Source organism: Podarcis erhardii (genome assembly GCF_964252035.2).
Source record: "Podarcis erhardii genome assembly, chromosome: 3".
Taxonomy (NCBI): Eukaryota; Metazoa; Chordata; class Lepidosauria; order Squamata; family Lacertidae; genus Podarcis; species Podarcis erhardii.
The window spans coordinates 121,821,193-121,833,564 of record NC_138507.1 but is presented as its reverse complement, the minus strand read 5'-3'; the positions used below and the strand labels follow the sequence as shown (position 1 = coordinate 121,833,564).

The window sequence follows — 12,372 nt, the reverse complement described above, 5'->3', positions numbered from 1 at the left end:
ACAGATAAGCATGCACAGGATCTACATCTCTCTCATCTGCTGCTGCTGTCCTCAGAAGGGACAGAAAGCATTTTTTTATAACCGTCTCTTATCTTTGACTTTAGACTTCAGATACACCACAGAGAGGCTAATTTTATAAGGCGTTTGGACATGAAAAAAGAAAGCATCTGAGCACATGTTTCCAGTGGGAGAGGGAGAAGGGCGAGACAGCGTTTCACTGCACCCTCTTCTTTTATTTTGTGATTTTAATTGTGCCCAGAAAACACCATAAATATCATTTTATTAAAACAAACCAACCAACCCCATGCCATTTGGTTCTGTCAATTTTGTCATTCTCTTTAGAGGGATATTTTATTGATCTTTATCTGAAACTACAATCATTTCATCCCACCATTTCCAGCAAATGCACCTTAAGGTTACTTGCACTGAAACTGAACTTAATACACATTTCAATCACAGAATAGTTAAAAGGCATTTTGTGCTTTAAAAAAAAGTGTCGCTAGAATAAATCAATCAATACAAACAGCAGCAGGAACAGCAGCCCCAGTTCTAGACAGGAACAGAGGAAACTCTTTTCTTTTCCCTATATAACTGTGTTTTGTATTTTTGTATAAATGAGTTTTAGTGTTTAATGGGTTAAAAAAAGCTTTCAATAAAAATGTTATTGGCAAATAAGGAAACTGCCTTATTATATGTGAGTAAGTTCGAAAGCACATCAAAGTGCAAGTAGATAAATAGGTACCGCTCTGGCGGGAAGGTAAACGGTGTTTCCGTGCACTGCTCTGGTTCGCCAGAAGCGGCTTAGTTATGCTGGCCACATGACCGGCTCCCTCAGCCAGTAAAGCAAGATGAGCGCCACAACCCTAGAGTCGGTCACGACTGGACCTAATGGTCAGGGGTCCCTTTACCTTTACCTTTAAGGCATGCCTAAATCTCTCTTACCTAGGTAACACAGGGACCTCACTTTATTTCCTTCACGTATTTTTCAACACCTTTATCACTCAGTGTTCTCATGCTAACTGCACCCCAGTTTCTTTGAAACCACTCACCCTGTCTAACCCACAGGTTGCACCCTTTGGAATGCATAAAGCAACAGCTATGTACTTTATTGCGGCATTTCAGAAGGTATCTTTTGTAAAGTTGTTTGAGTTGATCAGGGATGTAGGCTCCTGTATGTGTTATTAGTGCAGTTTCTTCATGTAAGAGATAACATTGAGTTTAGCCCAGTCAGTTGCTGAGCAAGTAGTGTAACTCCCGTTTAATCGTAGAATGCAACAGCCTGTTTGCACAAGGCAGCTTTTGCAAGAAGATGAGATGGAGCAATAAGCCAGTTGACTTCTGCTGGGAACTGATTGGCAGTCCCTGAGCTGGTGGTGGATTAAATGCTTGCAGAGTGAAGCAGCTACTAGTCACTCTTGAGAGATGAAGTGGCTGCCTCTCCAGGCTTGAGGCTGGAAGAGAAGAACCTTGCAGCTGAAACTCTCCCAGAGACATTTCATGGGTGTGTGGGAAGGCAGGAGAAATGGGGCTGGTTAAGCAGCCCAGGCCATTTGTCCATTAATGTTGCTAACCACAATCACTCTTGCCTGCCTAACTCTTCGCACGTAACCATGGCAAGTCATTGCTAGTGCATTAGCAGCCTAAAGAGAGCGAGGCAGATTCATGGAGGAGAGAGCTACCGATGGATTCTAGCCTTGATGGCTGTGACCAGTTACTAGAAACCTGGATGCTTTAGCTGAGATTCCTGCATTGCAGGGGGTTGGACTAGATCAGTGTTTCCCAACCTTGTGCCTCCAGCTGTTTTTGAACTACAACTCCCATCATCCCTGACTAGCAAGACCAGTGGCAAGGGATGATGGGAATTGTAGTCCAAAAACAGCTGGAGGCACAAGGTTGGGAAACACTGGACTAGATGACCCTTGGGTCCCTTCCAACTCTACCATTCTATGATTTAGGAGAGATAGAATAATATACTTCTTCATGCAGTACATAGTCATACTAGGGAAGCAGTGATTTATGAAGGAGAGGGCTGTCAATGACTACTAGCCATGATGCTTCTTGATACCAGTTGCTGCCAACCTCGAGATGGGAGAGCGCTCTTGCTCATGTTCTGCTCGCTGGTTTCCCACCAGGCTTATGGTTGGCCATTGTGAGCAGAGAATGCTGGACTCGATAGACCAGATGGGCCATTGGCGTAATCCTGCAGGCAGCAATAATAATAATAATAATAATATAATTATTATTATTATTATTATTATTATTATTATTCCTTGGTTGATCTTCAGCCAGACCCACAACTGGATATAATTACTAGGTGGAGAATCTGAGGCTTCTGGGCACTCTATTCTGCCTTGGTCAGACCCCACCTGGGGTCCTCTGTCCAGTTCTAGGCACTGCAGTTTAAGAAGGATATTGACAAGTTGGAAGGTGTACAGAGGAGGCCGAGCAGGATGATGAAGGGCCTGGAAACCAAACCATATGAGGAATGGTTGAGGGAGTGGAAGATGTTTGGCCTGGAGAAGAGGAGACTGAGAAGTGATAGGATTGCCATCTTCACATATCTGATAGGCTGTCACATGGAAGATGGAGCAAGGTTGTTCCTACTGCTCCGGGGGGGGGGGGGGGGGGGCTGAACCAGTGGCTTCAAATTATAAGAAAGGCGGTTCCGACTAAACATTAGGAAGAACTTCCTGACATTAAGAGCTGTGTGACAGTAGAAGAGACTCCCTTGGAAGGTGGTAGACTCCTTCCTTGGAGGTTTTTAAGCAGAGGCTGGTTGGCCTGTCTGTTACAGAATCTTCAGCTGTGATTTCTGCATTGCAGGGGGTTGGACTAGATAGAAACTGCAATTCTATGATTCTGATTCAGCCTGGAGCCTTCTGCATGCAAAGCAGATGTTCTGCCATGGAACCTTGACCCGTCCTCGTTACCATTGATTTTTGAAGGCCAAGATTGCACTGTTATAATTTGAAATGATAAATAAATGAGACAAAAGCAGAGTTGCCAAACAAAGAAGCCAATTAGCATAAATATGCATTATGTAAGTAAAAGTCATTTCTAATGGAAGCAACTGTGCCAGAACCGTCGGAAACGGATGAGCTTTGAGCGTCCCTCAAGTTGACAGGTAACTCTATCAGAAATGCAGAGCTTCCGGCTGCTCTGGGTTCTCAATGAGCAGAAGAACAGGGTACAAATAAAAATATAGAAAGAAAAGCTCCAGAAACTTGAGTTCCCAAGAGGGACGCTAAGAAGGGAAGCCAAGGGAATCTATTTAGTGCAGAGAAGGAATCAAAGAGAAGAGTGTGAAAGAATGGGAAGTTAGGAAAAACAGGCAAGAGAAATTCAAGTCTGTTCACATCACACCAGAGAGTCACAGCTGAGTGCTGGCCTTGAATACTGAAGAGCCATAAGAGCTTAATAAGAGCCTGCTGGACCCGGCTGCTGGCCAGTCTCGTCCAGCATTCTTTTCTCGCAATGGCCAACCAGATGCCTGTGAGAAACGAGCAAGAAGGATCTGAGCACAAGAGCCCTTTCCCCTCATTCAGCTTCTAGCACCTGGTTTTTCAGAAGCTGCTTCCAACTGGGTGGAGACTGAGCATAGCTAGCAGCCATTCACAGCCTTTTCCTCCATGAACTTGTCTAATCCTCTTTTAAAGCCATCTAGGATGATAGCTGGCATGCGGCTGGTACTGTGGTCTAAACCACAGAGCCTAGGGCTTGCCGATCAGAAGGTTGGAGGTTCGAATCCCCGCAACGGGGTGACCTCCCATTGCTCGGCCCCTGCTTCTGCCAACCTAGGAGTTCGAAAGCACGTCAAAGTGCAAGTAGATAAATAGGTACCACTCCGGAGGGAAGGTAACACGGCGTTTCCGTGTGCTGCTCTGGTTCGCCAGAAGTGACTTAGTCATGCTGGCCACATAACCTAGAAGCTGTCTGCGGACAAACACCGGCTCCCTTGGCCTATAGAGCGAGATGAACACGCAACCCCAGAGTCATCTGCGACAGGACCTAATGGTCAGGGGTACCTTTACTTTATATGCTATATGGTAATTTATGGACCTAATAGGTCAAGCCATTTGCGCATAACAGAATGTAGGCACCCTATATACAGAAATGAGCAAAGCAGTGATATTTTAGGGAGCCAGTAAAGCGAGATGAGCGCCACAACCCCAGAGTCGTCCGCGACTGGACCTAACGGTCAGGGGTACCTTTACCTTTACCTCTTAGGATGATAGCTGTCATTGCCTCCTGCTGCAGCAATTTGCATAGTTTAACTGTGTGCTGCCATGAAGAAGGCACTTGTTGTTTGTTACATTGCTCTTCTTCCAAGGAACAAAGGCTCTTCCACATCAACTCCCTGACAACCGTGTGAGGTAGGTTAAGAGGAGATCGCAACTAGCCCAAGTTTACTCACTAATTTTCGTGGCTCAGAGGAACTCTCATTTAAACTTGGATCTTCCCAAGCCAAAAGCCGCAGCCTTTAAACTACACACCACCACTGGCTGTCAAAAGCAGGTTAAAGTACAGCCTCTGGAACTTCTTTCAAATGAAGGCTACACTTGCGGCCAAGGTAGAACTTGCCATGTGCCGTCAAGAATGGGAGGAGGAAGAATGGGGTATTTATGGGAGACCAGAACATCGTAATTGTAGGTGACTGTCAATGATAACTGAACTCTGTTGCTTTAAACCAGGCAGAGGGCCTTCTCGGTAGTGGCGCCCGCGCTGTGGAACGCCCTCCCATCAGATGTCAAGGGAATAAGCAACCACCTGACTTTTAGAAGACCTCTGAAGGCAGCCCTGCTTAGGGCAGTTTTTAATGTTTGATGTTTTATTGTGTTTTTAATATGTTATTGGAAGCCATCCAGAGTGGCTGGGGAAACCCAGCCAGATGGGCGGGGTATAAATAATATTATTATTATTATTATTATTATTATTAATTAAAGCACCAGCAGAATTTCCTGTCCAGGCTAGACCCTGCTACAGGAGTGCATGATTTGGGTTCATGTGCAAGGCCTCGCACCCTTCATTAAGAGCAATAACCTTAGGAAAGGGGAAATATGATTGGCTCCCAAGTCCTAGAATGTTTGATTTGCTATGTTTACTACAAGATCAGCATGTTCTTCCTCTGTAAATCTAAAAGAAAATCACTACTGAGGGTTATTTGACACCTTTGGGATTGAGCATGACTTATGCTGACCACAATGATACGTTTTGGAAATGTAAATATAGTGTCTGCTCCTGGTTTAACATAGGGGAAGAGGGAAGTTAAAAGAGGCTTTTGGATAGAGATCATGAGTTATCCACAAAGTGCCGACCATCCTGAATGCTTTGAGGTTGTATGGCATCTGTGGATGGCAGCATGGGATGGTATCCAACACAAGGCATCTGAGAAAGCTTTGGGTCTCAGATTTATCTGACATTGTCTTCTTGCACTCTATATTGGGGTGGGGTGCCAGTGGCCCTCCGGATGCTGTTGAACACGCAACTCATATCAGTCCCAGAAGTCAGCATGGCCAACGGTGAGGGTTGATGGGAGCTGGGACATGACCACGACATCTGGAGGGCCACAGGTTCCCCACTTCTGCTGATCTGCTTGTTGTGTGTTGATGATGTGTCTTACCTTTGTTTTTTTGCTTCTTTTTTTAAAAAAAGGAATGAGACTTAATACATAGACACCATTTGGAGAATGGTACTTGGTGAGACAGGGACGCGGGTGGCGCTGTGGGTTAAACCACAGAGCCTGGGACTTGCCGATCAGAAGGTCAGCGGTTCAAATCCCCGCAACGGAGTGAGCTCCCGTTGCTCGGTCCCTGCTCCTGCCAACCTAGCAGTTCGAAAGGACATCACAGTGCAAGTAGATAAATAGGTACTGCTCCAGCAGGAAGGTAAACAGCGTTTCTGTGTGCTGCTCTGGTTTGCCAGAAGCAGCTTAGTCATGCTGGCCACATGACCCGGAAGCTGTACGCCGGCTCCCTCGGCCAATAAAGCGAGATGAGCGCCGCAACCCCAGAGTTGGCCACGACTGGACCTAATGGTCAGGGGTCGCTTTACCTTTTACTTGCTGAGATACCAAGTCCAGGCATGAAGCAGATTGGTGGGACTGCACAGCTGCCAGTAATGACAGTGCGCAGGGCAGAGGGGCTGAGACACAAAGAACTAGGACAGTTCAACAAGGCCCTTCAGTATTCTCTGGAAAGGCTGGGGAAGGGAACGTGAAGGCAAAGCAAACAACAGAATGCAGGAGGACATAAAATAATAATTATCATTATTACCACTACTACTATTTTACTTATTTCCTGAAAAAAAACAAATGAAAAAAGGAGAAAAGAGAAAAAGTGTTGCTGAATCTGAGGAAGTGATTGCGCATCAGGGTGACTTCTGGTTTTGCCCAAAGCTGCTTTCTAAATCTTCCTGGCTGCTGTTTTTCTCTATATCTCTGCCATCTCAGCCCCCCCCCCTTCCCACTCAACACTTGTGCCTTCATTTGCTTATCTCTGCCTCTTTGTTTTCCTTCATTTGTGGGCAGCATGGAGGAAGGGTTCCCCGGGTGAGGAGGCAAACTCCTTGCCCTGGCTGTTTCGTTTTCTGCCGCTGCTCCTGCAGAATACGGTAAATTGGTTGCAAGCATTAGCAGGGACCAATGACCCTTTTTCCGTCGGGAAGACCTTTCTGACCCGTCTCTCTTGACCAGAGAAGGTGCCAGTTAATTCCCCCAGCTATTCGGATTGTTATTGTGGTTTCTTCTAGAAGAGGAAGATTCCTGCTTTCTGCAGAACTTTTTTTGGCATTGAAAGAGGGGTGCTTGCAGACAGCTCTTGTTCTTGTTGCTGACTAAATGCAGTACTGAGCTCAGAAAGTGTGCATTCTAATGAAATTCCCTGATGTAAAATGCACCTAGAATCATAGAATAGAATAGAATCATAGAATCATAGAGTTGGAAGAGACCACAAGGGCCATCGAGTCCAACCCCCTGCCAAGCAGAACACCATCAGAGCACTCCTGACATATGGTTGTCAAGCCTCTGCTTAAAGACCTCCAAAGAAGGAGATTCCACCACACTCCTTGGCAGCAAATTCCACTGTCGAACAGCTCTTACTGTCAGGAAGTTCTTCCTAATGTTTAGGTGGAATCTTCTTTCTTGTAGTTTAGATCCATTGCTCCGTGTCCGCTTCTCTGGAGCAGTAGAAAACAACCTTTCTCCCTCCTCTATGTGACATCCTTTTATATATTTGAACATGGCTATCATATCACCCCTTAACCTCCTCTTCTCCAGGCTAAACATGCCCAGCTCCCTTAGCCGTTCCTCATAAGGCATCGTTTCCAGGCCTTTGACCATTTTGGTTGCCCTCCTCTGGACACGTTCCAGTTTGTCAGTGTCCTTCTTGAACTGTGGTGCCCAGAACTGGACACAGTACTCCAGGTGACGTCTAGAACAATGGGAGTTTTGAACACTGGACGGAATCCTTTCCACGCTGGGCTGTAACTTCCCTGACCCGCAGTCATTGGGACAGAAAGGGTACTTCCATTCCCACAAAGCCCTGAATGTGTCCCCCCCCCCCCCACACACATATTGAAAACACTCCACAGACAACAAGTTACAGTGCTACCTCGGGTTAAGTACTTAATTTGTTCTGGAGGTCCGTTCTTAACCTGAAACTCTTCTTAACCTGAAGCACCACTTTAGCTAATGGGGCCTCCTGCTGCCCCCGCGCCGCCGGAGCACGATTTCTGTTCTCATCCTGAAGCAAAGTTCTTAACCTGAGGTACTATTTCTGGGTTAGCGGAGTCTGTAACCTGAAGTGGAGTATGTAACCTGAAGTGTATGTAACCCGAGGTACCACTGTATTCACTACCAACCAATTATGGCAATTGGTGTCAAAGGGCATAAGAAAATAAGAATAGCTTGCAGGATCATGCCAATGGCCCTCCGGGTCTGTTGAGTCCAGCATCCCATTCTCACAGTGGCCACCCAGATGCCTGTTGGGAAACCAACGCGCAGAACGTGAGCAAGAGCACTCTCCCATCTCGTGGTTGGCAGCAACTGGTATCCAGAAGCATCATGACTAGTAGTCATTGACAGCCCTCTCCTTCATAAATCACTGCTTCCCTAGTATGACTATGTACTGCATGAAGAAGTATATTATTCTATCTCTCCTAAATCATAGAATGGTAGAGTTGGAAGGGACCCAAGGGTCCTCTAGTCCAACCCCCTGCAATGCAGGAATCTCAGCTAAAGCATATGTGACAGATGGCCATTCAACCTCTGCTTAAAAACTTCCAAGGAAGGATCGAGCCCACAACCTCCCAAGGGAGACCGTTCCACCGTCGAACTCCTCTTGCTGTCAGAATGTGTGTGTTTTTTCTGATGTTTAGTCAAAATCTCCTTTCTTAAATTCCATTCCACAGTGCAGAGAACTGTCTGGGAGTTGATTGAGCACATGAGCTCGCATAGGTTTCTCACCTCCCTTGGCTGCCAAACCCAGAGACAGGGGTTGCCTGGTATGCCCCACGGAGGACCTTAAGGTCCACAAATAACAACACTTTGGAGATCCCAAGCCTCAAGGTGGTTAGACTGGTCTCAACTAGGGCCAGGGCCTTTTCGGCCCTGGCCCCGACGTGGTGGAATGCGCTGTCACAAGAGACTAGGGCCCTGCGGGACTTGACATCTTTCCGCAGGGCCTGCAAGACAGAGCTGTTCTGCCTGGCCTTTGGTTTGGACTCAGTCTGACCCTTATGTTTCCCTCCCCTTATGGTCTTGATTTATCGACTACTTTAAAATGAGGCTGCATTTTAAATTGCATTTTAACCTGTATTTTAAATTGGTTCCCCCCCCCCCTTCTCTCCCCCCTATTATGTTTTTACTGTGATTTTATTGGTGTTAGCCACCCTGAGCCCGGCTCTGGCTGGGGAGGGCGGGTTATAAATAAAATTTATTATTATTATTATTAACAGTTCTTTGGTTGCCCATGATGTAAGATGAGCCCTGTAGGAGCAGGCCACTGTCCTATCTCATGACCAACCAGATGTCCCAGTTGGAAGCCTGAAAGCAGAACATGAGTCCAAGAGCCCTCTCAGTGTGGAGCCAGTGTGGTGTAGTGGTTAAGAGCGGTAGTCTCGTAATCTGGTGAACCAGGTTCGCTTCCCCGCTCCTCCACATGCAGCTCCTGGGTGACTTTGGGCTAATCACACTTTTCTGAAGTCTCTCAGCCCCACTCACTTCACAGAGTGTTTGTTGTGGGGGAGGAAGGGAAAGGAGAATGTTAGCCGCTTTGAGACTCCTTCGGGTAGTGATAAAGCGGGATATCAAATCCAAACTACTCCTCCTCCTCCTCCTCCTCCTCTTCTTCTTCTTCTTCTTCTTCTTCTTCTTCAACACCTGTGATTCTCAGCAATGCATTCAGAGCCATATTCCCTCCAATACACTGGTGGAGTATGTAGCCATCATGGCCTGGGACAGGGTTCTGTTATCATCCATCCATCCATTTCATAATATTTATACACAGTGGAACAGGCTCCCAGTGTGAGATGGTGGACTCTCCTTCCCTGCTGCCAAACATCTTGCTCTGGTTTCTTTTGGACCACATCGGCAAGGCCAGGGGGGGGGGCTTGTCGTCTGGGCAGCCTAGGACCTCCATGCACACTTCCCAGGCTTGGGGGTCTGGCGGTCACTAACAACACAGTCTTTTGGCTTCACCCCCAGAGGCACACTCCATTGTCTCCTGAGATAGACAGATGCCAACAACAACTGGGTCTTAATCTTCCTTCCTCCCTATCGCCTGTTCCAGCCCACAATAAAGAAAGAGCAGCAAAGAGATTAAAACACCAAGCACCGGCTTCCAAGGTATTACGTACATTTCACCTAGAAAGGCTAAAACTCACTTAGTCAGGATACGCCCTTGAGCAGTTCCCAAGAGCAAAGAGATATGGATACTGCCTTAATTACAAAGGTTGGAGATTATCTGATTGAAAAGGCAGATGAAAGAACCCGAGGTTTGGTCCATTTCTTTTCTTGACATCTTAATACTACAAGGGTATGCTTGGAAAGATTATTATTGCTTTAATTAACAACCCGCCCTTCACCCTAAGGTCCCAGGGCTGGTTGCAACAGTTTTGAATGCAATCGGATTGGTGAAGCCATCACTTTTATAGCTTTGGAGTTCAAACTTAAACCTGCGGTGCTGGCTGGCATTTCCATTGATGCAATTGAATAAGAGTTTGTGCTTGAGCTCTAGTTGACTCCCTTTTGTCCGCAGGTCTCCCTCCCTTGCTTGTGAAGCCTTTTTGCCTGCATACCCCCTTCCTTTGAACCCTGCAAGGCCCACCAAAGTCCTTCCTAGAATGATCAAGGGGATGGAGTGGCTCCCCGTGAAGTTAGGCGACATGTGGGGCTTTTCAGTTTCGAGAAAAGGCGAGCAACAGGGGGCAAGTTTTCAAAATTATAAAATGGGGAAGATGGGTAGAGAAAAGTTAGAGAAGCCTGCTGAGCCAGATGAGTCACTGATCTGATCCATGTTCTTTTGCTTCTGGGAAACTTGGCTTGGTTGGGCTTCCCAGGCATGTACCGTATTTTTCACTCTATAAGACGCACCAGACCACAAGACGCACCTAGTTTTTGGAGGAGGAAAACAAGAAAAAAAAAAAATTCTGAATCTCAGAAGCCAGAACAGCAAGAGGGATCGCTGCGCAGTGAAAGCAGCAATCCCTCTTGCTGTTCTGGCTTCTGGGATAGCTGCGCAGCCTGTATTCACTCTATAAGACGCACACACATTTCCCCTTACTTTTTAGAAGGGAAAAAGTGAGTCTTATAGAGCAAAAAATACGGTATACCTTTTGAACGCTAGGCTGCTTTCTATAGACATGCACAGAAGCCCCCTCCGCCTTCCATCCAGGCAATCAAAATGCATTATCAGAGTTCCAGGACACATTCCAGCCTGGTGCAAATACTCAAGGAGGATGTGAAACAAGCCTGGCAAAAGGGGGCATGGCTAGGGAGGGGCGTGGCCTGGAGAGTCGCAAGGGCCACTCAGAGAGATCTTGGGGGCCACAGAAGGCCTGAATTTACCCACCCTTGGTGTAAAGTGGGAAGCCCTGCATGGTCTTCAGGGTGTGTTTGTTTCATATATATGTATTGTAAGCCACTCTGTAATTCGGATGAAAGGTGGAATATTAATATTATTAAAATTAATAAAACTTAGGGAACCTGAAGGAGCGTCTCCACCTCCATCGTTCTGCCTGGACACTGAGGTCCAGCGCCAAGGGCCTTCTGACAGTTCCCTCATTGCGAGAAGTGAGGTTACAGGGAACCAGGCAGAGGGCCTTCTCGGTAGTGGCACCTGCCCTGTGGAACGCCTTCCCTTCAGATGTCAAGGAAATAAGCAGCTATCTTATCTTTAAAAGACATCTGAAGGCAGCCCTGTTTTGGGAAGTTTTAAATATTTAATGTTGTATTGTTTTTAACACTTGATTGGGAGCCACCCAGAGTGGCTGGGGAAACTCAGCCAGATGGGCGGGGTATAAACAATAAAATATTATTGTTGTTGTTGTTGTTGTTGTTGTTGTTATTATTATTATATTTAGCTGTGCTATCATAATGATTAAGGCCTCAAATGATAATTTTAGTTATATGTTAGCGACTAAGTTTTAATTTATATATTTATTAACTGTTGCTATATCTGTATTGTCCCTGTTGTACCTAATTTGCAAATTCAAATGTATCCCTATTGTGTTTTATGACTTCCTTGATATTGTATGTGGGCTGGAACTGGTCTGTGACCCAAATAATCAATTCATTATCTTCATCATCATCATATTATTATTATTATTATTATTATTATTATAAATTTACAGTGGAGCAAAGATTCATTTGCCAGTCTTACCGTGGTCTAATTTTCTATGTGTGCTTGTGCTTTCATCTTCTAGCGATTTCTTCCAAAATGTTGCCTTGCAAGGAGGCATTGATGGACACTTCTCCAAAGCGATGACGGGCCAGATGGCACTCACTCAGGTAAGACTGAGGGGCTGCGGGAGGGAGGGGTCTTGGCTTGGGGCAGAGCATGTCATGGGGAGGCATGGGCCCCAATGTTCCATCACTGGGATCTCTAGACATCAGGACAGTTCCGTCAGGCCCGGTTCGGTGGGATCCGAAAGACATTTCTGCCTTCTCCATCGTGCTTGCTGGAAAGACCTTGCCTTTTTTTGCACAACTGTTTCAAGATAAATAATGCAATTCTCTCTAAGGTTTGGTGGCAGGGGAGCACACAGGGAAGGTCGTAAATCTGTGGCAGATCATCTGCAGAAGGTCCCAGGTTCAGTTCCTGGGTAGGGAACGTATACAGCCTGGAAACCCTGGAGAGCTGCTCTCCATCCATGCAG

At 46.3% G+C, this 12,372-nt stretch overlaps 1 protein-coding gene across 1 annotated transcript in view; it reads left to right on the top strand.

Annotated features, from left to right (window-relative positions):
* Positions 1 to 12,372, top strand: part of EPHX2 (epoxide hydrolase 2) — a 105,344-nt gene that overhangs the window by 6,383 nt on the left and 86,589 nt on the right. The window contains exon 2 of the mRNA XM_081854765.1: positions 11,920 to 12,004. Within this exon, the coding sequence (XP_081710891.1) occupies positions 11,920 to 12,004 (85 nt within the window). The remainder of the gene's footprint in view (positions 1 to 11,919; positions 12,005 to 12,372) is intronic.